Source organism: Procambarus clarkii, chromosome 79 (assembly GCF_040958095.1).
Source record: "Procambarus clarkii isolate CNS0578487 chromosome 79, FALCON_Pclarkii_2.0, whole genome shotgun sequence".
NCBI lineage: Eukaryota > Metazoa > Arthropoda > Malacostraca > Decapoda > Cambaridae > Procambarus > Procambarus clarkii.
The window spans coordinates 8,160,268-8,185,935 of NC_091228.1; the positions used below are offsets into that span (position 1 = coordinate 8,160,268).

The 25,668-nt window shown below is 45.6% G+C and overlaps 1 protein-coding gene across 1 annotated transcript in view; it reads right to left on the minus strand.

Moving 5' to 3' along the window:
- Window positions 1–493: 493 nt before the first annotated feature.
- LOC123764531 (uncharacterized) overlaps window positions 494–25,668 on the minus strand; it is a 66,329-nt gene continuing 41,154 nt past the window's right edge. The window contains exon 2 of the mRNA XM_045752505.2: window positions 494–8,403. Within this exon, the coding sequence (XP_045608461.2) occupies window positions 3,188–8,389 (5,202 nt within the window). The 5' untranslated portion in view covers window positions 8,390–8,403 and the 3' untranslated portion in view covers window positions 494–3,187. The remainder of the gene's footprint in view (window positions 8,404–25,668) is intronic.

The following is a 25,668-nucleotide window of genomic DNA, read 5'->3' on the forward strand; positions in this document are numbered from 1 at the left end:
ATTACAAGCAAACCCGACAAAGATTGAGAAAAGATGTACAGGTTCGTAAGTGCTCGCGTAACTGCTTCATGAATCTGGCCCCAGAGATTTAAGGGTTTTAATTAGTTTTGGCGACTGGCTTAAGCTCTACACTGACAAGTACTATACAGATGTTTGAGCAAAAGAAAGAAATGAGATTTTACGGACCGAAAAGACCCACACTGGGCGTACGTATCCGTATCGACGACCCTTCACTGCTGGGAAGAGTATCGAGTCGTCTTAGTTTTGTGTACACCTGGCATTGACACAATTATTATGCCACAGAGGGATATATAAGAAATATTTTTTTTTACAATTTACAATTTCAGTAAAATAAATCATGGCAAATGATGAGGAGCATAGGAAAGTTTATGATATATAATAGTAAGCATGCCACATGGGAATGCCACAAATATATATATATATATATATATATATATATATATATATATATATATATATATATATATATATATATATATATAATACAGTATACACCATGCATGCTGCAGTAGGGTGTGGCAGATCCATATGCATATATATTATATGCTGGACATATACTATATAGCGGTATATGGCACATAACAACTGATTTCCGATTGAAGACCTTCACAGGCACATAGCACATGATAAACTTCAATTCATATTTGTTTACAAATGCCTGTCATTCCAGTAACCTTGAGAGATTACAGGGAGTGAGTTTAAGCAGAATATGCTATTGAAACTGCAATTGACAACGAATCTCTACCATCAAATATTCAGTACTTAAGACACTGACAGGGGCCTTGCCATGCAAACCTAATTCAAACCTGGCGCTGAACCTTACACTGCCTCTCAATAAGGCTCTTTTCATCTTAATACAAGCTTCTATTGCCTCCAAGCATAAACATTACATGGAGGGTAGGCTGAGGTTGATATGAATCACATAAATTCAACTCCTTTAATACATGTATCCAAAGAAGCTTCGCCGAACGTGTGATTAACACCTATTTTCACATTAAGACTGTACCCAACGCTCTCAATGATTCCATTCCAAATTCCTGTCTATAGTTTCATGCCAGTCTCCTCCTCTTGCAAAAAAAAACTCTTAAGAGGCGTAAGCACACTCGCCAAAAATAACACAGCTTGAACAACGATAATTTTTTTGTTAATATGGATATTATTGTAAACCACTAAAGACCCTATAATTAAGCTGGCTAGACTGTACAAGAACGCCGTGGCGTCATTTGGCATTCGATAGACGAGGAGGGGACAAAAATGTAGGAGTATAATTTACATTAGAACATTCATTAGTGAATGTTAATAAAAGTATGATTTCCATCAATTAGAACATTCATCCTATCCCATATAATGACGACCTATCATAGATCTAACATTAATAAACACATACGTACAGTACATACATTCATACGCATATTCCAAAGACCTGTATACAGTGCTAACCATTATATATATATATAGTGTGTAGGTCACCATAATATTACAGTAATGCTATTATCATTAGGTAAAGAAGAACTATGGTTTATATCCCTGATGGTCGGGCAGCGGGCGTTAGGACGGAGAAAGGCCCCTTTATCGGCGGCAGGCACTCCACCAGCTTGAGACGGGGCAAGACAATCCTATCCCAGAAATTAAGATGCTTTTAATCAGCATCCAGGTATAGCTAGATGAGTTCAGTATCCATATATTTCTGCTAGATGAGATAGGCAGCATCCAGATAATGCTGGGTTTAATATCTAGCAATACTTGGATGCTCATAATCTCAAATTGGAATAATTGGATAATGAGTCTCATTTTGTAACTCCTGGATACTAGTTATCTCATCTAGCAATAGCTGAATGCTGATTATAGCCCATTTAAAATTATTTGTATGATGATTTTCTCCTCCAGTAAGAATGCTTATAATGATTATGAAAGCATGATGAATATGAAAGAATGCTGATTATGAATATGAAAGAATGCTGATCATGAATATGAAAGAATGCTGATCATGAATATGAAAGAATGCTGAATATGAATATGAAAGAATGCTGATTATGAATATGAAAGAATGCTGATTATGAATATGAAAGAATGCTGAATATGAATGCTGATTATCTCATCTAGCAATGCCTGGATGCTAATTATCTCAATTATAAATACCTGGATGCTGATTAGCATCCACGTATGTCTAGATGGGATAATTACGAGATAACCGTCATCCAGGTATTGCTACATAAAATAATTAGTATCAAGATATTCCTAGAAGAGATTATCAGCATCTAGGTATACCAAGATGATATAAAAATCAGAGAATATAAACGTAAGATAATCAGCTGCCAGGTACCAAGGAGAGAGCTAGACGCGTTTACATGTATGAATATATAGCTAAACATATAAGGTAATGTGTAAGATATGAAGATGCTGGGACAGAGAGACAGTGACATGGGTCACAGAGGAGAGACAGAAGCACTGGCCACAGAGAGACCCTAGACTTGAGTGACAAGATCTGTGAACATTTCATCTCACAGAACACATGATTACGTGAGATAGCGTGAGATGATGAGACTTGGGGCATCAAATAACACACGGAGAATGACATGTGGGTGATGTGGTATGAGGGTGGGCGTGGTGGGTGATGTGGTATGAGGGTGGGCGTGGTATGAGGGTGGGCGTGGTGGGTGATATGGTATGTGGGTGGGCGTGGTGGATGATGAAGTATGAGTGACCAGTGTTGGGTGGGTGGGTGTGCTTGAATCGCGTGGAGCTGGTGGAGGCCACCTAATATAGCATTGTGTTGATCACAACCAACACCCCCGCCCTGCCCGCGCCCTCACAACCCGGACCGCACGCCCCCACGCCCACGCCCCGAGGGCGCAGCCGTGGGTAGTGGGCTGTCCCCCGGTTTTGATTAGTACTGAGGTACAGTGATATAGAGGAGAGTACGGAGCGAGCCGCGAGCCACGCCCAGCACCGCCCGCGTCAAATCATCCCGCCCGCGTTACCATGGGCGTCAGAGCGCCCACAGCGGCGGGCGTGTAGCACCCGTGCGCAGGGGAGGAGAGTGGGGCCCCGCGGCCCGCCGGACTGGGCCCTCAGCAGTGCAGTTGAGGGCCCAGTCCGCCCCGTGATTGTACTTTGTAGAAGAGCGAGACCCTGAGTAGTGGAGCGCCCAGTGGCCACGTGGGGCTCACGCGGGCGTGAGGCTGAAGGACACGGTGAGGGGCCGATGGACACGGCGGGCCACGGGCAGGTACACCAAGGAGGGCACGAACTGTCTCTCACCCTGCCTCTCCTCCTCCCTCTCACTCCCGCCACCTCCCTCACATCCCTCATTGTTCATTAGGAACGGTTGCATCACGAAACGTCCCGCTGACTGCGGCTTAGTGGGCGTGGCGTGGGTGGTCGGCACGCCCGGACCCGCGCGGTGCTGCTCCCGGATGTGCTGGCGCAACGCCGCTAGGCGCTGCGCCACTGCGCCGCATTTCCGACACTTGAAAAGGCGGCGGTGGACAGGTGGACGGCCGAGCCAGGTGCCACGTGCGCGGGGGTTGTGCGTGGCGTGCACGTGCGCCAGACACAGCGCACGTGACCTGAAGCGACGGCCGCACTGAGAACATCGCCAGCGCTTCCTTCGCTTCGGGGCCGGGGCGGGCGCCGGGGCTTCATCGCTCGTCCCCGCTGACACCTTGAGGGGCTCAGAGGTTTCGGGCTCTGCTGAGTGCACTTCTTTCTCGAGTAAAGGCTTCAGAAGACCCTGAAGCTGATGCTGCAGAAGATGGTGCTGGTAGGCTTCCAGCCCTGGCAATACTTGTGAACACAGCGGACACGGAAACGTCTGTCCTAAAACACCCGGTAAGGGCGGCATGCCCCGGGCGTGGGTACGGGCATGGGCAATGAGTAATGCTGGTGATTGTGCTGTGAAAGGACATATGGAGCACTGCAGGGTTCGGGTCTTGGAATCCTCGGCTGCAGTCTGTAGGTCGGTGTCAATAGATGCGTCTGGAGAGCCGTGCATCTTGATGACGTGCAGTTGCAGAGAGACCAAATCAGGCACGGCAAGACCGCACAGGCCACACGTCGGCCCAGTCTTCTTCGGCGACTCCTCTAAGCCCAATGAAGTCTCAATCTCGCGCCACTTTTCCTTGCCGGCGTCGTCATGGTCGCTCGTCAAGTGAGTCTTGAGCCATTTGCGGTTCTTGAAACGCCGAGGACACAGAGGACAGGATTCGATCTCGGACTGAACAATTCCTTCGTCTCCCTCGCGTCCTTCTTCGACCATTCCATGAGTGTTTTGTTTGTGTACACGCAGGAAATATTTACTGCACAGTTCTTTGTTGCACAGGTCACAAGTCACGCCGCCTGAGACCCCGTTCTCTACATTGATGCCGTGCATCTTAAGCATGTGTGTCTTCATAAAGTATTTATTACACAGTTCTTTGTTGCATATTTCACAGTAGGACCGAGAGGTAGACTGAGGTTTTCTTTCTTCTCGACTCTCTACTTCCGCCCTAATTCGCTCCATGAAGGAGGTGGGCGGCGCGGGTGGCGTGAACACCCCGTGGGTGCTGAGGAGGTGCTGCTGCAGGATGTACCGGGAGAAAAAGTCTTTCTTGCAGATGTTACAAAACGCTTGATTTTCTCCTGAGGTAGGTGTGGATGGAGGTGATGCTTTTAGATTGACTTCCCTTGGGGGTTTTGGAGTCTGAGCTCCTTCGCTGGAAGGCGCCGAGCCCTCCTCGTTCCCCAGAATCCCATGTTCAGTCATCATGTGCGCACGAAGAAAATACTTGTTACCGACGTCTTTGTTGCACATCCTACATCTCAGACCCATTTCTCCTTGACGGTTCAGCTGGAGTATCATAGATTGAAGTTTTCGGAGGTCTTCACTGGCGTCGGACTCCCCAGAGCCAGCAGATTCGATCACCGAGGGACGGGGCACATCTTCAGCCCTCTCTGGTTGACCTTCATCCGAGTTAACTGTTTGTTGTGGCCTCTCAAGCTCCAGTCGAGCCTGCTCCCTCTGCTCATCTTCCTGCTTCAATAACCTCTGCTGAAACTCTAGTTGCTTATGCTGTTCTTGTAGTCTCTTTTGGTGCTGCTGTTGCTGTTGTCTAGCCTGTTGTTGAGCATGCAGCGCAAGTTGTCGCAGCTGCTCGTGCGGTGACTGGTGTGGGTGAAAAGAAAGAGGCTCTTGTCCAGCTTCTTGGCCTGATCCATGGAAATAGTATTTGTGCATCTGCAGTAGGTAAGGATTGGGGAACGGACGACGACATAAATCACATTCAAGGTCACCTTCCATGTCCGGTAGTGTTGGACGCACATAAAGGGCCTGTCGCTCCAGTAGTCGAGCTAGGTTCATTGGGGAGCTCTCCTTTTGTTGACTTTTGCTTCTGTCAGAGAATTCAGGGGTATAAATGCCATGTTTCTTAATTCGATGTGTACGGAGAAAATATTTGTTACAAAACTCTTTGCAACAGAGTTCACAGAAAGCGTCGGGGTTGATTACTCCCAACTGACGCAGCTGCTCATGTGTAAACTTGGTCCCTGGAGGCGCCTGCACCATGGCCGGCTGACCCACCCGGGCAATAATGCCAGTGTCTCGGGAGCTTTCATCAGCGCTGCTTCCCCCGGGAGTTCGATGACCTTCACGAATAGGGTCTCGAGCACTATCCCGGCCCTCTGGTCCTGCCTCACGGCCCTCAAGACTACTGTCGAGACCCACGAGGCTTCCTTCACGGCCTTCAGGCTCTACTTCAGGTCCAGCGGGACCTTCTCGCCGTTCGTATATTTTGTCCCTATCAGGCATTTCCCCCTCGTGAATTCTTAGACCTTGGCGACTTTCTGGTCGTTCTTCCCGCCTCTCTGAGCCTTCCTCTTCTTGTCTTTCAGGCTCTTGTTTAATGCTAATATGAGCCTTTTCCTTAAAATCTTCCGTAATTTCCTTGAAGTTGGTGCGCTCTCCTTTCTCAAGTTCACTCTCCGCCTCACTATTCTGTTGTTCTGAGTGCTGTTCTTCTCTCTCCTGATAAAGTTGCTCCAACGAACTTTCAGCCTGACTAGCAGATTTGTTTTCCTCTTTTTGCTCATGGTCATGTTTTTGATTACCTAGCATCCTCTCCCGTTGTTCACGTTCGTATCGTTCATGTTCTAGCTGCTGTTCTCTATATAAATCTCGTTCCCGTTGTCGCTCTCGTTCCCATTGGTCACGTTCTCTCTGTTGCAGTTCTCTCTCCCTCTCTCGTTCACGGTGTTGCCGTTCACGTTCTAAATATTGTTGCTGCAAACGTTCGCGATGATGCTGCTCCAAATCTCGTTGTTGTTGCCTTTCCCACTCCCGCTGCTGCTCTTCCCTCACCGTCTGCATGTCGTGTGCGTCGAGGGGAAAGTCATGCGAGGACTCTGCTAACCGATCGAGGTGTGGGAGAGGTTCGTCCCGTTCTTCCCGTTGATTGTACTGCTCATTGCTGCTATGGGGTTCCTGTTTACCCCAAGAGTCACTACTCTGATGGTTTTCCTTCATCGATTCTCTTGATCCCTCAGCATTTCTAGGTATTTCTCTTAAAGCATCCCAGGGTGATCCCAAGGGCCTTTCCCAAGGACTTCGTGCTGGCGTATCTCTTGATTGGTCCCTTGGTTCTCTAGTCAGTTCCCCAATATTTTTTCCAGAGTCCCAGAGTTCTCGTATTTGCTCTCGAGATTCCTTCAGTGCCTCCCATGGACTGAAGTACTCCCTGGGGTCTCTGCGATCTGGACTGTGCTTGCGTCCCTCGCTAGGTGTTGGAGTTCTTGGGTTTCTTGCAGACTGAGGAGAGGTGCTATGGGGTGAGGGGAGAGGAGCAACGATGTGGGGTCCGTGGGCTTGCAACTTGTGGGTGTTGAGTGCTGCTCGCCCTCCGATATCCCTCCTACAGGCATCGCACCAGCCTTCAGGTCTATCTGGCGCCACTCGGACGAGCACCTGACCAGGGCTCTTGGGTTTAGTTACTACATCGATGCTTATGCCGTGGATCTTCGACTTGTGACGCTTTAAGAAGTATTTGTTGCAAAATTCCTTTTGGCACAGCTCACAATAAGCCTCCAGATTAATGACTCCTCCAGGCTTGCTGTTGTTACTGCTGCTGCTGCTAGGTTCTGTCTTTACCATGGGCATGGGTTTGCTGACACTAGCAGGGGTGGACAGAAGTGGCGGTCTCAGCGGGAAATTGCTCATGGTAGCTGCAATGAAGGCTCCAGCATAAGGAGACCCTACTAGGCCACCTGCACTGAAACTAGGACCCATAGGTGAAGCGAGCGGAACACTTGGACCCATCGGAGAGGCCAGGGATACACTGGGACCCAGAGGAGTGGAGTGACCAGAGGCCAAGCCCGTGGGAGAGCTGCTAAACTCGGGAGAATATATACCATGCTTATTGGCTTTGTGAGTTTTGAGGAAGTACTTATTGCAAAATTCTTTGTTGCAGAGATCGCAATACGCCTGTTGGTTAAAGATTCGATGGTGCTGACTATTGGCTAAGGAAGATGGTGAAGGATTCTTTGGGGGATGACTTCCCGCTGAAAGGCGTTCGTGCTCCGCATGTTGCAGGAACGGCAACAGAAAATGAGGTGGACCTAACGGCAGTAGGCCGGGTAGAGAGAATTTCATATCTCCGAAAGATGGTGGCATAGGAACTGAGATGGGCGGGCTACTTCCATGGTCATCGTGCGGTCTGTTGGGCGGCCCTCCGCCCTCCCACCTGGGACTGGAGAGGTTGAGGGGTGTGGCCCTCTCCTCACTCTTGAGTCGCTCTGCGCTCTCTTGCTCTTGTCGCAGCTGCTGCTGGCGGGCTTCGTCGTCGCTCAGGAGACGTCCAATGTGCTCCTCGATAATGTGTCGTCTGATGCTGTCGTCGGAGGACATTTGCAGGTGGCAGTGAGGACACGTGAAGCTTTCGTCCGCTTCCGGTGAGGGATTTGATATTTCGGAATCGAACTGCGTTTCTTCTGTTTTAATTGGCGTTTGTTGGTGAGTGTCGCCCGTCTCGCCGTGGGGCGTGGGGAGGCGCACCGGCTTGCTCTGTTTGCGTCGCTTCTTGGCCGAGACGGAAAGGTGGTCGTCGCCCAGTGCCTTGCTGTAGTAGTGGGCGAGCTGGTCGTTGAGGCTGGTCTCTTCGTCTTCTGTCGTGGCGTCACCTCCGGAGGTTGACATGTCGTGGGGGTCGCCCCCCGAGGAGTAGTGGGAGGTGACGGCCTGGAAGTGGGCGTGCAGGTAGGCGTGATGGGGTGCAGCGGTGTCGTCGCCGGCGGTGTTTGGGGAGGGAGGGAGGGCGTGGGCGTCCCTCCCAGCGTGGGGTGTCGTCCCCCGTGACACCAGTGCCTCCAGCAGCCCGCTGTTCAGTGCCGCAGATGCCATCTTACCGCGCCCGCCTGAAATAATAGAAACAAGACGTTACTGACCATTGCTAACACCGGACTGTTAATTTACATATTGCAAAGCTCTCAAGTGTGTTGCATGCAATATTTCATGTGTCATTGCCCAGTGTGTCAGCGACAGTGTTTCACGTGTCAAATGCCATAAGCTACAGTACAACATAAAAGTGTCACACGTCAGCTTTCCTGATGTCAGCATGTCATATCACTGCCAGGTCAAAGAATGTCACTTTCTACTTGCATCATATACGAATGACAAGTACATAGCAACACTTAAAATTCATTGAGCTCCATGCACTACAACCCCTAATTATGACTATTAAGAAACCCCCCAAAAATGATAACACAAGAAATAATTATATCAGTAGTCAAATAATTATATTATCTAGATAACAAGATGAGAATTATATGGTCACACAGGATGTCTTAACACACTCCAAGATACTCTGGAAGGTGTCTTGTATGGTAGGGTAGCTCCCTGCCTCGACCTTCCATCACTCGCTCTCAATGTGCCTTCTTTTCTACATTATGGTCCCCCAACGTACAAATTACAAGGTATTATGAAAAGTAGCGCATCATACATATATATAATGTGTGTGTCGCTCCAATCACAAATCAACTTGATAATGATCCAAGACGGACCGAAACGTCGTCGTCGTCTCATCTGGTGTGTGGTTCAGCCTTCATATCTTCATCCCACGTTATTGTGACGTATCGTCTGCATATATGTGTGTGTGTGTGCATAACATTAGTGAGTGTTTCATGTAAATATTTACCTATACATAATGTATTTAAGTACATTTGGTGATGGTTTTGTCTAGTGTTCCTCATCCCCTATAGGTTGTCAATCACTGTTCAGTTCTGGGTAACATGACTCTGACTTAGAGCTGTGAAGGAAGAGGCACTATGGCTCTGTAGAGAGAGAGAGAGACAGATGACAAAAGACCCCGAGTTACTGGCTATGAGAGGCAGTAAGAAGCATGACAATGTGGATTGCAATTCCATAATGCGAATTGAGTTGCACAATGCAAGCATTGAATAACGAAGATGTTGCTGCATATTGCGAAGAGTGTTGTATAATGCGGATAATACTGCACAATGCACGGGTGTTGAGCAATGCACATTGTGCTGAATAGTAGAAATAATGTTGTATAATGCCTCTGATGCTTCATTGTGGTGCTACATAGAGGTGAGGGTGATTTTTAATGTGGATGATGTTTACTCCGTATGGCATTGTTTACTGGTTTCACTGCATAATGCATAAGATATTGCAGAGTGAAGAAAACGTGGCACTGTGTATGCATTGCATGGTGTAAACAGGTGTGGCATATTGCGTATGTTGTATTATTTGCATGGTGTTGTATTTCAGGTATGGTGTTGCATAATGTATAAAATATTGAATCAATTCAAACCTCCATACATTATTCATGATTTCGTTGATGTATAAATGTATGTAAATATACATGCTAACCAAATATATGTCAGTGTTTACAAGCAAACATTTATGTATGTATACTTTTGAATTCATATATACGTCTGTATTCATATGTACGTTTGTATGCATATACGTTCGTGGTGTTCATGTTCACATGTGCTTAAATGCTTTTTAAATTTGTAATAAAAAATAAGTACCAAAACAAATTGAATTCTTTGTTAATTCTAATATACAGTGGTTCGGTGCCCACTATCTCTCAGTGGAAGAGATGGGAAACAGGAGCATAGTTGAGGTGTTGCTGGGTATTGAGAAAGGGACAGAGGGTAGGGAGGATAGGTACAAGGTGCGGTTAGATAAGGGTCAAGTAAAGGGGCGGGCCACGCCTGGGCTGGTGATCATAAAGAATGCAAAAGATTCCTTGGATTCATCACGACTAGAAGTCACGCTAACGGCGGGCTGGCTGGTGTTGAGTTTTTGTGGTATGGGGTCTGTGTGTGTGTGTGTGTGTGTGTTCATCTACTTGTGCTTGCGGGGGTTGAGCTCTGGCTCTTTGGTCCCGCCTCTCAACCGTCAATCAACTGGTGTACAAGTTCCTGAACCTACTGGGCTTTATCAAATCTACACTTGAAACTGTGTATGGAGTCAGCCTCCACCACATCACTTCCTAAGGCATTCCATTTGTCGACCACTCTTGATAGTAAAAAAGTTCTTTCTAATATCTCTGTGGCTCATTTGGGCACTCGGTTTCCACCTGTGTCCCCTAGTGTGTGTGTGTGTGTGTGTGTGTGTGTGTGTGTGTGTGTGTTCTACTTCCCTATTAGTGGCTGCAGGATCGAGTATTGGCTCTTAGACCCCATTTTTCTAGCCACTAAATGTTTAAATCAATAACTCCTGTACAATTTACTTATCATATTTTGTTTTCAATTTATAAATAAAGTTTGTTTCCTCAACTTGCTACTTCAGTTTACTCCATTTTCCGACGGCTCGAATGATAAATGAAAACTTTGTAACTTCTTAGTTTTATTTCATGTTCCAAATTCTCGATGTCTTCCTCGTTTTCAATGAAAACCAGGTCTAATAGGCTCGGTGTATCGTCTTCTCTTTCCTTTGTATATTCCTTTATATGATGTGATAGGAAATTCCTGTCTGTAACGTCTACTAAATTTGCTCCCCATGTTACTTTCCCACCATGGGGATTCCTTCATTCAAATCGATCTTTCCGTGACTGAAGTCTCCCATGGCAAGTTTCGCTCTCATTCTGTGAGCAGCTGTTGCTGCTCTCTGCAGTTCATCTATACATGGCTTGTAATTATATTTATGTGATGATCTTCTACTGTTTCGTGGAGGATTGGAGATTAACAAGACCACAATCATCTTCCCATCTGCTGTCAGTTCTAGGTATGGAGTTTGTTTTCATTAGTGTCTCGATTTTCTTCCATTTCCGCTTTATTAGGAGTGTCACTCCCTATCACTATCTGTGTCCTTTCTTCCCTTATCATTTGAAATGCCCCCTGGAAAAATTGCAGTGTGTGTGCTATTTGTGCTTGCGGGAGTTGAGCTTTGGCTCTTTGGTCCCGCCGCCTCAATTGTCAATCAACAGGTGTACAGGTTCCTGAGCTTACTGGGCTCTATCATATCTACACTTGAAACTGTAGGTGGGTGTGGATGTGTGTGGGTGTGGATGTGTGTGGGTGTGGATGTGTGTGGGTGTGGATGTGTGTGGGTGTGGATGTGGGTGTGGATGTGTGTGGGTGTGGATGTGTGTGGGTGTGGATGTGTGTGGGTGTGGATGTGGGTGTGGATGTGTGTGGGTGTGGATGTGTGTGGGTGTGGATGTGTGTGGGGGTGTGGGTGTATGGGGGCGTGTATAGGTGCTTGTGTGGGTACGGGTGTGAATACTTTTTCACATGGACGGAACACGAACAAGTGGAAACAGGTGGAAACTAAGTACCCAAATAAGCCACAAAAGACATTAGAATTTGTTTTTCACTGTCGGAGGAGATTACAAATTTAACGAATTAAGAAGTGATGTGGTAGAGGCTGGATTCATACACAGTTTTAGATACAGATTAGGACCGAGTCCAATAGCCTCAGGAACCTGTACACCTGTTGATTGGTGGCTGAGAGGCGGCACCAAAGAGCCAAAGCTTTCCCCCCGCAAGCATAACACTAGATGATTACACACACGTATACACCCCACACTCACTAAGCACCAAACATGAATCAATAGCAAACTTAAAGATACATAAAGGCCCCTCGGCAAAACACGTAATTTACATGAAATCAATAGAAAGTTAAAACAAATAAGGCGATGAATTCTGTTTGAAGTCATTCATGTGATAAAAAAAAACATACACACACACCGTATGGAAATGGGAGAAATATCCTACGTATTACTCCCATTGGCAAATGGTAATAATATCAAGTATGATGAGGCCATGAGGTTGTTGAGCTGTAATGAATTCACTTATGTTGAGGCCATTAGGTAATAGAGGTTGTATAATGATTCGCCAAGGTTACAGAGTTTGTACAATAATTCATCAAGTTTACTAAATTTCATTATACACCTAAGTTACACAGGTTGTATAATACGCCAAGGTTCCAGAGGTGGTATAATGATATACCAAGTTCACGAAGGTTGTGTAATGATACTTCAAGGTTACAGAGGTTGTATAATGGCACACCCAGGTTACAGAGGTTGTATAATCATACATCAAGATTACAGAGGTTGAATAATGATACACCCAGGTTACAGAGGTTGTACAATAATACCCCAAGATTACAGAGGTTGTTTAATGATACACCAAGGTTACAGAGGTTGCATAATGATACACCAAGGTTACAGAGGTATAATCATGCACCCAGGTTACAGAGGTTGTATAATGCAACACCTAGATAACAGAGACTTCGACAATGACGGAGAAAAACCAAAAGTTGTAGCTGGTTGGTAAGATATTGTCAGTGATCACCTATTGGTATAAATATATAACTTGGATTAATGTTGATCCTTGTAATGGCAGCAGCAACAACAACATAATCTCCAGGGCCCAGATTCACGAAGCAGTTACGCAAACACTTACGAACCTGTACATCTTTTCTCAATCTTTGGCGGCTTTGTTTCCAATTATTAAACAGTTAATGAGCTCCGAAGCACCAGGAGGCTGTTTATAACAATAACAACAGTTGAATGGGAAGTTTCCATGCTTGTAAACTGTTTAATAAATGAAACCAAAGCCGTCAAAGATTGAGGAAAGATGTACACGTTCGTAAGTGCTTGCGTAAGTGCTTTCGTGAATCTAGGCTCAGGGTGTTACTCTGGTCATTTACTAAGCTGAGAGCAACAAATTCTACTTCCATTTAATCTTTCATCATGACTTTTGTGGTTTAAAAGTTTAGGTTCCAGTTCGACTTCCTTCGTGTTTATTGCAGAAGCTATTGGCTGTTTTGTCTATGCTTTATACTTTTGTAATGATCACATCCTCTCTGCTTCAATATTCCAATTTGGATTTGGATTTAAAATTTGTTTGTAGGCTTTGTATTCGTAATCTATATATGGAGAGCGCTTCGTTTAACTATTTTCATCGATAGTTTCCTCCTATTAATTGCCTTTATATAGAAAATAGGTTTACTTATCATCTTTCTGACTCATGTCTGTGTGTTGAAATATCATCTATACTTTCTAACGATGGTCCCATCCATTTCAAATAGGGGTATTCAGCTAGGGGTACTAACTTAAGGGTACTCACCTAGCGGTACTCACCTAGAATTTACATTTGTCTACAAAAACGAGCTGTTAGCTCTTGGACTCCGCCTTTCTAGCTGCCGGTTGTCTAATGTGCTATATCTCCCGACCTATTTTCCTCAATCATATCCACTACATATATCTCTGACACACACACACCCAGGAAGCAGCCCGTAGCAGCTGTCTAACTCCCAGGTACCGATTTACTGCTAGGTAACATGGGCATCAGGGTGAAAGAAAGTTTGTCTATTTGTTTTTCCTAGTCCGGAAGGGAGGAGGAGGGAGGAAAGGAAGATGGAAGAGAGAGAGAGAGCAAGGAAGCCGGAGGGGAGGAACAGAGATGGGTTGACAGGCAGGCGGATAGATGCAGGTACAGGGACAGACAGACAGACAGACAGACAGAGACAGACAGAGACAGACAGAGACAGACAGAGACAGACAGAGACAGACAGAGACAGACAGAGACAGACAGAGACAGACAGACAGACACAGACAGACACAGACAGACACAGACAGACAGACACAGACATCAGCTACAGAAGCCGGAGGTGGCGGGGTCGCCCACGGCAGGTACCGCCACGCCCTCAACACCGGTCACTTCTCTTAAACGTGAGTTATATTGACAACCTAAATTATTCCTCCAGACGAAAATGGTGAATCACACAGTCACAATCCCAGCCCTCTGGTACCCGTTACACACACACACACACACACACACACACACACACACGCACACACACACGCACACACACACACACACACACACACAAACACACACACTCACTCACTCACTCACTCACTCACTCACTCACTCACTCACTCACTCACTCTCTCTCTCTCTCTCTCTCTGAGCCTCTCGACCTAGTGAATAGAGCTTGGGGGTCGAGGTCCTAATGACCCGGGTTCGATTCCTGGTTAACGCAGAAACAAATGAGCAGTTTCTTTCACCAGATTCGCCTGTTCACCTAGCAGTAAATAGGTACCTGGGAGTTAGACACCTGCTACGGGCTGCTTCCTGGGGTATATGTGTGTTTGAGAGAAATATATGTAGTTGGCTGGAGTCGAAATATAAGAAAACCGACGGTTAGAAAAGGTTGGTCCAGGAGCTAACACCTCGATCCCGCAGGCACAATTACATACAAATATTAAATACTCACTTGAGCGCGGGCGAAGTCCAGACTTCTAATCATGAGAGACTTCAACTATGGAAATATCGACTGGGAGAACAAGGAACCACATTCCCTTGACGTGTGTGTGTGTGTGTACTAACCTATTTGTGCTGGCGGGGGTTGAACTTTGGTTCTTTGGTCCCGCCTCTCAACTGTCAATCAACTGGTGTTCAGGTTCCTGAGCCAACTGGGTTCTATCATATCTATATATAAAACTGTGTATGGAGTCAGCCTCCACCACATCACTGCCTAATGCATTCCATCTGTTAACTACTCTGACACTGAAAAGTTCCTTTCTGTGTGTGTGTGTGTCATTGGGAATACATATATCAGCATCTGACCTGTTGTTTATTTAGCGATAGTAATATGTAGTTACGTTATGTTGTCTAGTACTACGTCCCTAGGACTGCTTTTTCTCAATCTCAACTGTGGAACAGTGAGTGATGCTGGCGTCTATTCTCCTCCCTTTCTTCCCAACCTCTGCAACCGACTCCTTCCCCAATCGTTACAGCTGTATGTTCAGCCCTACAGAGCTCCCTTCTCCACAGCTGTCTTCTCTACAGGACCCTCCACAGCCTCCACAGCTCATACATTGAAGGAATCCTTTTTTTTTAAGTCCTGACTATCTTTTTTATTTAAATTCCAACCCTGTCCTCCCGTTTATCAGTCTATTGTTTTAATGTCTCCTTTGTTTCTGTCTGTGGTGGTAGATTTGATCTTTGTTTCTGTGTCTTGAATTCGGCGATTAAATCGATGATTCTTATTTTGACTGGTGAGATGCGTGTGAATGTATGGTGTGTGTGTGTGTGTGTGTTTGCGTGCGTGTGTTTTGTGTGTGAGTGAGTGATTCAGTGAACAGATAATGAACAACTAAGCCCATACACATAGCTTTAGGATGAATCATTCAATAAACAAATATATATTGAGCATGTACTTCACCCTCTTTCAGAACTCTACCGCTCCCTACAATCTACCACACCATCTACCACCCCTACTACCATACCATCTACCAAACTAACCATATCTATCAGACTTTCAACCAAATCCTCTACCACAGTCCCTTCACCAGTCACTACATATTGAACCACATCAACCAGTTAAGTCCGAGATGTCAACAATCTAAATTCATTTTAAACATGAATAATGAGTCTTACAGACTCATCAGCTTTGAGACACCCAGTTTCTAAACGAAAGTATGAATTAATCTAGGGTAGAGAAAGGTGTGTAAGTTGGGGGTACATTTCCCTTGACTTTTCTGTTGCTCATCCCATTGTGAGAGTTTATTCTTCTTCAGCGGCTTAAGAGCTGAGAGCTCTGAAAGCAGGTGAAGCCTGAGGCAGCCTGAATAGGGGCTTTAGGGTGCTAAAGGCTGGCCTTGCTACCCTATTAACTCTCGCTTCCCCCTTCCATAGGTCAGTACCGCCAATTCTCACTACTAGACTAGGGTCTAGTTTCTCAGTTTTTTGACTAATCATGAGTAGTCTACTGGACTTGTGTTAATTGGTTAATGGTGTTACTCTGTCCTGCAAAAAGTAGCAGCGTCCAATCTACTCTCGCTTCCATAGTTTAGTTTAACAGGATAACTCCTGTTATCCAGTTATAACAGACAACCATTACTTGAATTCCAAACAGTTTAGCCGTACCCCATACACCCACCACAATTCATTCGCTATATCTTGAGGTTATCTTGATGATTGATATGATGATATCAATCATCATGAGATGATATCACCACAATCTACTCGCCATCCTACTACAATCCACTCGCCCTCCCACCACAATCCACACCCATCACCTCGGATGCGAGAGTCATCAGGTATTTTCCTACGTGGATGTCAGAAAACTTGAGATGAACATCCGTATAGAACACTATCAATTCTAGTGTGTGGTCTGGTCAACATATTTCAGCCACGTTATTGTGACTCTTCGTCTGCACAAGAAGCATTTCCATCCTCCTCTCTCTAAATCGAAGTTGAAATATCAAAAATAATCTAGGTTGAAGAACTTGATAAACACAAATAAAATGTGACAGTTCATGCACTTTGCAACCAGCTTGATCTATCATATAGTAGGCCTAGGGGGGCAATGACCCCTAACTCAATACAAAATGGATACGAACCCCTGTCCCCTTACTCTTTTTGTCTCTCCTCTCCCCTTAAACAATGAGATCAAAACACATGACGGAAAAAAAAGTTTATACTCCTATGTATATTATTGAATATACTCATGAGTATACTCATGTATACTTGATACATGACGCTACAGCTGCGACACTTCCTCATACATCCAGTGGCACTGGAGCCAGAGAATCACTGACTCATAAACACCTCATTTCGATCCGGCACTGTGAGGGTGGCACCTGGCCAGGGGGGGGGGAGAGGGAGAAGGGGGGTGGGAAGGGAGCATGGGAAGGGGGGTAGGGAAGGGGAGGAAGGATGGGAAGGGGGCGGTGGGAGTAGCTATGGGCCAGCCGCCGGAATTTGAGATAGGCGCGAGAAAGGGAGAGAGAGAGAGAGAGAGAGAGAGATTGGAAGAAAGGGAGGGAGAGAGAGAAAGAGAGAGGGTGGTGAGAAAGGAAGAGGAGGGGGGGTGAGGGATAAGTGAACATGGGATTGGGGGAGGGGGTGAGGGATAGGTGAACATGGGATTGGGGGGGGGTGATGGAATGAGGTGAATAGACAATTATTGAAAGATAGGAAAAGACGATTAGTGATTAGAATAATACACAAGTGACAAAGGGAGGGAAAATTATGAAATGAGGGAGAGAGGAGGATAAATTAGTGATGGGAGGGGGCTAAGAAAGTGTAGTTATGGAACAGTAACGGGAAGTGGAGAGAGAGAATGAGAATGAAGAGAGAGAGAGAGAGAGAGAGAGAAAGCAACAGTATTGGGGTAAAAGAGAGCTTATAAATTTCTACTTTAAAAACACACGAATTAAAAATTTAAACTGAAGCTATGAAAATAAGTATTTAAAAATACTCAACAAAATTACCACGCGAGAATAAATATTAAAAAAAAAATCACAACGTGGCAACTTAGTTCCGTTTCCATAAAGGAGATGCCAGATACTTCTTTACACTCCCAGAAGCCTTATCTCTCCCTGAATACCCTACACAACCCACAACAGAAGAATGCATCACACTCCCGTTAATGCCGACCCTTGCATCCCGATATATAAATATGGGCGGACTTAACAAGTGGCTCATTATTCGGTAAATTTAACAGCCATGTGCGGTTTAATAGACTCTCGTGGCGAAACCTGGTAACCGACCTTGGATCGATACAGCATGAAAAACAACAAACACTTGAAGCCTTCCAAGGCCAAGGCAAGTCCAACACGTGCTTCCTGGGGAGGCGGGAGAGAGTGAGAGAGAGGGGGATGAGACGGGGAGAGAGAGGGGAAAAAAGAGAGAGAGAGATCCCCAACAAATAATAAGCAGCAGCTCCAAGGGACTATCAGAGTAGCCTTGGGGAAGTAAGAAATGTCTCGGGAACCATTATTTCTTCAAGGACTACTGCTGCTGTTCAGGTACATGGGGTCAGGTGGTTCTTATAGGGACGAGGTTAAACTACCCGCAGTGATCGTTAGGCGCACGTGGCACTGCTTGATCGCACAATTTATTTATATTTGTAATAACACATTTAGCTACATATACATATACACTACCCTAGACTAAATGAAGGGAAGTACAGTGTCACAAAACTAGCTTAAATATATTTTTTGATTTTGCCCCGAGTGGCGAGTTTATTGGGCAGCGTCACTCATCCTGTGAGTAGACATACCGCCATAGCAGCATGTACAACACTCCCCAATAGGAAGAAAACCCGCTGGGTTGTTCATCCTGTGATGCTAAAAATCCCCCATCACACAGGATGGTTAGTCATACAGAGGCATGTGATCAGTAGCCTGCACTGGCAGACTCTGGGTGCATTATGAGGATATCATCATTAACACGAGAGTGAATAAAGTAATTGCAAAGCTCCAGGAACTTCGTACAAGGGTGACTGTGTCAAATGTCTATGGTGGTAGTGTAGTTCCATTGGTTAGTTACATTGGTACGAACGGGGCACCATACTACTATGATATATTTTTTATATATTATTTTTTACCACAGACGTGGCCACACATTTACAATGCTAACCAAAATATATACCGTCTCTTCTGTCCTCCATGGACAGGGTTAGTGATCTGTTAAACATATAGTTCAGTGATTTATTGAACAATCAACTACAGAAGGTGATTGTAGTGCTTTTTAAAGTTACGATAGAGGCAGCGATGCCCGTTCACTGCCGTTACAACTTAACCGACTAGTGCTTCTACTCGGGCACACGAGGTCAGGCAGCAGTGGTTGTTTATGGAGTCGTGGTTCGACTAGTTGGCTTAAACAATTGTTGAGTGTTGTATATGTGCACGCGCGTGCGTGTATTTACTATTTGTGTGTGCAGAATCGAACTATTGAACATACTGTGAGTGTATACGTATCTATTTGTATGCATATAATTCTAATCTAATCCAAATTCTTCTAATCTTTGCTCACCTAACTGTGCTCTGGCTCCTAGGCTCCAATCGACTGGTGTGGCAGGTCCTAAACCCTATGAATGTTGCCATATCATACTGTTTACCTGTTATTGATTTCGAGAGTTTGATTCTTGCAGCCTGAATGGAGACCAGGTTATTTTTGGGGTGATGACTTGATCGGTCAGGCTGTTGCTAGAAGTGGCTCGCAGACCAGTATATTCACAACTCTTGATTCTTTTACGCCTCTAATGGTGCTTCTCACACAGGAGCATTAGATAGAATAAATAGAGGGTCTCTAGCTCTTGTTAGCAAGCTTGGACATTTTACCTTCTCATAGAGCATTTCACCTAAGTGGAATTATATAAAATCATTTAACCTTATGGAAAATTTTATTGATATATGTAGTTAAAAGATATCTCTTTTTAGAGAAACAATTTTTGTGCTGATTTTTCGTATCTGTAAAGATTGAAAAGAAGCTTTGGTATGCATTTTGATCTATAATTTAAGGTTGTGAAAGAGTAACTGTGTAAACACAGTACCTATCATGGGATGAAGATTTTTATATTCTCCAGCATCTGGAGAATATAATCCAAATAAAATAAGGAAGGGAGTACCACCTCTGGCTGGAAGAAGGGGGGACCCATAGCCTCGGAGGAAACCACACATAACGCATTGGAGGGAATGTAGCTCCCCTCCAATACAGTTTCTGTGCTTTTCTCCTACCACCCCCTTCCTTTTTTTTTTTTTTTTTGCTTTATTGTGTATTTAAAGGTTACAAAACATACAAGACAAATGCCTAAAGGTTATTATCCAAATGTATAAAAATGCAGGCTATGAGTCACAATAACGTGGCTGAAGAATGTTGACCAGACCACACACTAGAAGGTGAAAAGACCTTCTTGAAGTTATCTTGAGATGATTTCGGGGCTTTAGTGTCCCCGCGGCCCGGTCCTCGACCAGGCCTCCACCCCCAGGAAGCAGCCCGTGACAGCTGGCTAACACCCAAGTACCTATTTTACTGCTAGGTAACAGGGGCATAGGGTGAAAGAAACTCTGCCCATTGTTTCTCGCCGGCGCCCGGGATCGAACCCGGGACCACAGGATCACAAGTCCAGTGTGCTGTCCGCTCGGCTCCCCGGGACGACGACGTTGAGAAGACAATTGACTTGAGAATGGTCCAGGACGGACCGAAACGTCGTCGTATCTTCACCTTCTAGTGTGTGGTCTGGTCAATGTGTAAAATTGTTTTGGTAAGGGAGCCGGTCGGCCGAGCGGACAGCACGCGGGACTTGTGATTCTGTGGTCCTGGGTTCGATCCCAGACGCCGGCGAGAAACAATGGGCAGAGTTTCTTTCACCCTATGCCCCTGTTACCTAGAAGTAAAATAGGTACCTGGGTGTTAGTCAGCTGTCACGGGCTGCTTCCTGGGGGTGGAGGCCTGGTCGAGGACCGGGCCGCGGGGACACTAAAAAAAAAAAAAAAAGCCCCGAAATCATCTCAAGATAACCTCAAGATATAGCTGTTCTCTCTCGTGAAGCCTGGCTATAGCTGCCGTTTTAGGAGAACTTGAGATCTCGAAAATATATTGGTTGTTGATTCCTATTTCCTGGGATTCTGATATTTTATATTTATAAACTGGAGTCTCAGTAGTCAGGTTTCTAGGCTGAGTTTTTGATTAGGCTTCTCATATATTTTTTTTTTCAAATTTTGCTGCGTTAGTGTAAATTTTCGATATATTGTCTGAAATGTGAATATCGTTCATGGAAAAGATAGGATCTTTTAGCCTAAATACCTACCTTACCTTGAGGTCACCTTGAGGTGCTTCCGGGGCTTAGCGTCCCCGCGGCCCGGTCGTCGACCAGGCTTCCTGGTTACCTGCTTTAACTACCGGTATGATTGTTAATAAAGCAATTGGGTCGTACAGTTCTTTGACGATTTCAATCATATTTTTTTTAATCTGTTTTAATCTCAATTTGTACATGAGTAATATTAATTTTTATATATTTTTTAATTTTGTGTAATTTCTTTTATAATACTTGTTCTTCTTCTGTTTCTTAAAGATGTTAGGGATGCACGATGTTATTTAAGTGGCTAATGGTCATTTTAATAAGAAACATTAGGGGACTCGTCGACTATCTTTGCTTCCAGCACAGCACTCTGTTGCCCCGTGTGGCATATATAATCACCTTTATTGACAGTGTGTGTGTTCTTACACGAATATTTAATCCAGGACTTCTCTGGGATTATGCACGACAGTTCAGGTGCGATTTTTAACAGAATTGTATGTGTTATAATGTGTTCTTACTCAACTGTGTTTCAGGGGAGGTTGATATTTAGCTCCTGAGCCCGGTCTTCTACCTATCGGTCGTCTGAGGAAATGATTCCCCTAAAATTTTTAATTTTTTTAAATTTTTCCCCGAGGGGCGAGTTTATTGGGCAGCGCCACTCATCTTGTGAGTGAACATACCGCCATAGCAGAATGTACAACACTCCCCAATAGGAAGAAAACCCGCTGGGTTGTTCATCCTGTCACTTGTACCCAGACACAGCTGGGACTTGCTTAACTGTCTCAAGTGAACAGCTCCCCTAATATGTTGAATGAATCCTCAACGATTATTCTAATATGTTGAACGAATGTGTTAGGGAAGCTCCAAAAATATTTTCAGAGTGAAAGTAGAATATAATATTGTTACAATTTAATAGAAAAGTGGGACTTAGGAGCGGGCTTTCAACCTGCACGTGTATCTAGGCATCTACAAGTGCGTGAATACAGCCATACGCAGATTAGTTAGTTTAGTTCATTTATTATGCACCTCATACCCATCTTGTGGGCGGTAGTGGAAAGGGTTACAGAGGCACATAATGGGCTCAGGGACTGAACCCCACAATTCATTTAGCTAAGCAAGTTACAATCGCAGATTAGAAAAGCAGGTCTTGCAGTTGAAGCTCAGAATCATTAAGCTTAATGCTGTGGAAAGTAAGCCAGACAAGTTACCTAATTAGAGAGAAAATCTTCATGGTGTGTGAGAGAGAAATTACATTTCGGTTAACAACGCCACAGACCTGTCTGATGTAACACTCAAAACAGAATATCATCAGCGGCATATGCACTGTTAATTTCCATTTGGACTGGCTTTGGTTAGTTGTGAAAAGGGCGTTTAGGATCTTACTGACCACATGCGGGATGCTATTCTTGTAGTCTCTCTCCAACCTCGAGTCTGGATCTAGTTAAAGACAGCGAACAGCGAACACGAAGAATGTCATAGAGGTATGCCATCAGATTATTTCCAGAGCTGAGAGGTAGGTTACAATGAAGTGCAGAAAAAAAAGAGCCTTCAATCACTGGAAGAGAGATGGAGGAGAGGTGAAATGCTCACCACATATAAAATAGTTACTGGACATGATGACAAGGTTGACAAAGCCGGAGTATTTGGCAAGAGTGGTTCCCGAGTGACAAATGGTGTGAGAGAGAGAGAGACAGAAATGCCAGAGTAGCGACCCAGTAGCCGACGAGGTCACTGTAGGCCTGCTCTCCCTCCATACTTCCCTACCCCTACACCTTCCCCCTACCCCTTCCCCTACAGTATTTCCCCTCCAAACGCCTGGCCAGCCACAGGGACGCATGCACAGGAACTACGACCCGTGCTGTAATAGCTCTTGTGCTCATGTGAAGCTAGGCTCATTCTGCCAAGCCATCGTAGCTAGTGGCTCACACTCCTCTCCAGAGAACAGCATTCCCCTCTGCGGTTACCAATTGTCAACGCTTCCCTTTTTTCTTTAATAATTCTCTACTTTAAGCCAAACATATCTCGTCTGAGTCGGCATTTTCTAAGCCATAATGTGCTGGACTCGATTGTAAAATATTTTATTAGAAATCCTACTTCCTTCCTCTGAGGGGAAAATTTCGAGGAAAGAGGGAAGAATTAAAATTTAAGGGCAAAGCCGTCAGGATTTATTGATTATTGTCAAAATGGCATCTCTGCTCCCGTCTCCCCTCTATAAAAATGGCCTCTCCCGCGAGGGGAGAAGGAGGCGGGGCCACGGAGAAGTAGCACGATATGATTGGTTGACGAAAGTCCGCGAACCCAGAGGGAGAAGTCCAAGAAAATGAGAAATAAATGCTAGAGAAGCAGCGAGGCGTTGACGTGCATGTGAATACTCCAAGCAGCAGCAGCAGCAGCAGCAGCAGCAGCAGCAGCAGCAGGAGGAGGACGGTGCTATGTATCCAGGTCAAGGAGGACCTTAGAGACTGGCAAGCATCTCTCTCTCTCTCTCTCTCTCTCTCTCTCTCTCTCTCTCTCTCTCTCTCTCTCTCTCTCTCTCTCTCTCTCTCTCTCTCTCTCTCTCTCTCTCCAGTCACGTTCAGGAGACAAACTGCCAGCACCACTATTGACTCTAATCTATGTTTACACTTCAGTAGCCCCCTACCACTGTCGAAGAGACACTACAGTAGCCCCTACCACTGTCAAACGAATGCCACAGTACTAACCCACTACCTCTCGTACCCCAGTACTCCACTCAGCAGCAGGTGGAGTACTTGAGTACTTCAGTACTACGACCACCTCGCGAGCAGTCTTATAAATCACTACCACCCTCGGAATGGGCATTAACCCCTTCTACTGAATATGAGGTACTTTTTCGGTCCTTTGCGTCACCCTTGGAGCGGTAGAGTAGCCCCTCTGCCGCAGTCGTAGCATTAAAGTAGTGTTCTACACTTCCACAAGAGCACTAAAATAGTCCCCTACACTTCCACAAGAGCACTAAAATAGTCCCCTACTTGTCCTACAGAGACCAGGTTAGAGAGCTTCAAGGGTTAGTACCACACTTGCCCTACATAGACCAGGTTAGAGAGCTTCAAGAGTTCCTACCACACTTGCCCTACAGAGACATAGAGAGCTGATAGAGTTCCTTCCACACCTGTGAGAGTGGTGACCAGCCAAGAGCCGCCCTCATTACAACAGTATCGTCAACACAGCTCTGTGGCTATGCTCAAATGTTTCTTAAAGGGGAACAGACAGGCGGAGGGGTCCAATGGTAGCCAGGATCACCATGTGGGTCTGACCAGGCGTCACGCCGCCCTGGTAGTGTACATTCTTCACAACCCGCGCTCCCTCACTATCCATTTCACCATCTCCCTCTCCTTCACAACCACCTCTCTATTATTTCTTTCTCTCTAGCCTCCCCTACACTGTCTCCACATCCCTATCCTCATCCCCTACTCCCTACTCCTTTTCCATCCCCCACCCACGCTTTCTGACTGTGCTCTGCCTCCCTCATACGGCACTACGCTATCCCCCCCATCCCTTATCCATCTGTGATGGGGCCCACCTGCTCCTCACCTGCCTGGTTGCCGTCCTAGCCTCTCCTACCCCCTCTATCCCCTCCACGTGTTAGGTTCTTCTCCAACCTCTAGCCACTTCTCACCTGTTATAGTCACTCCCTAAATGTTATCCCTCTCTCTCCCTCTGTTATCTCTCCCTCTGTTATCTCTCCCTCCCTCTGTTATCTCTCCCTCCCTCTGTTATCTCTCCCTCCCTCTGTTATCTCTCCCTCCCTCTGTTATCTCTCCCTCCCTCTGTTATCTCTCCCTCCCTCTGTTATCTCTCCCTCCCTCTGTTATCTCTCCCTCCCCCCGTTATCTCTCCCTCCCCCTGTTATCTCTCCCTCCCTCTGTTATCTCTCACTCCCCCTACCCCATCCCTCCCCCAACCTGTTACCCCCTCTCCTCAAATGCTGTAATTTGGTGCCTGACGGCTGAGTAGACAGCGCTCGGTTTTCCTAGTCCTAAGATTCCGGGTTTGATCCCCGACGGAGGCGGAAACAAATGGGTAGAGTTTCTTTCACCCTGATGCCCTGTTCACTTGGCAGTAAATAGGTACCTGGGAGTTAGACAGCTGCTACGGGCTGCTTCCTGGAGATGCGTATCAAAAAGGAGGCCTGATTTCGGGACGCTACGCCCCGAAATCATCTCAAGAAAACCTCAAGTATACCCATTATAACTTGAGAATAATGTCTTGACAGTCGACTTGAGAATGGTCCAGGACGGACCGAAACGTCGTCGTCGTCCCTTCACCTTCTAGTGTGTGGTCTGGTCAACAATAAATGCGAATGTAATTAACACGTTAAATATAAAGTTTCCAGTGGTCTTGGGAGGGCAAAGGCTTTACTTAAAGTCTTTAGTGTCTTTAAGTAAAGCAGACCTCTTTACTGGACCGGGATGAGGTAAGGTATTACTTGAGCCCTCACGACTGAAGGTTCAGCTATAGGGCAGCATGATAGAGGGTACATATATTAATGGGGATAATGGGACTTAAGAGTGAGAGATGGAAATGAATGGGAGAGAGAGCAAGAGATGGCAATGGGCAGACTGAAAGGGAGAATGAGGGATGGTAATGGG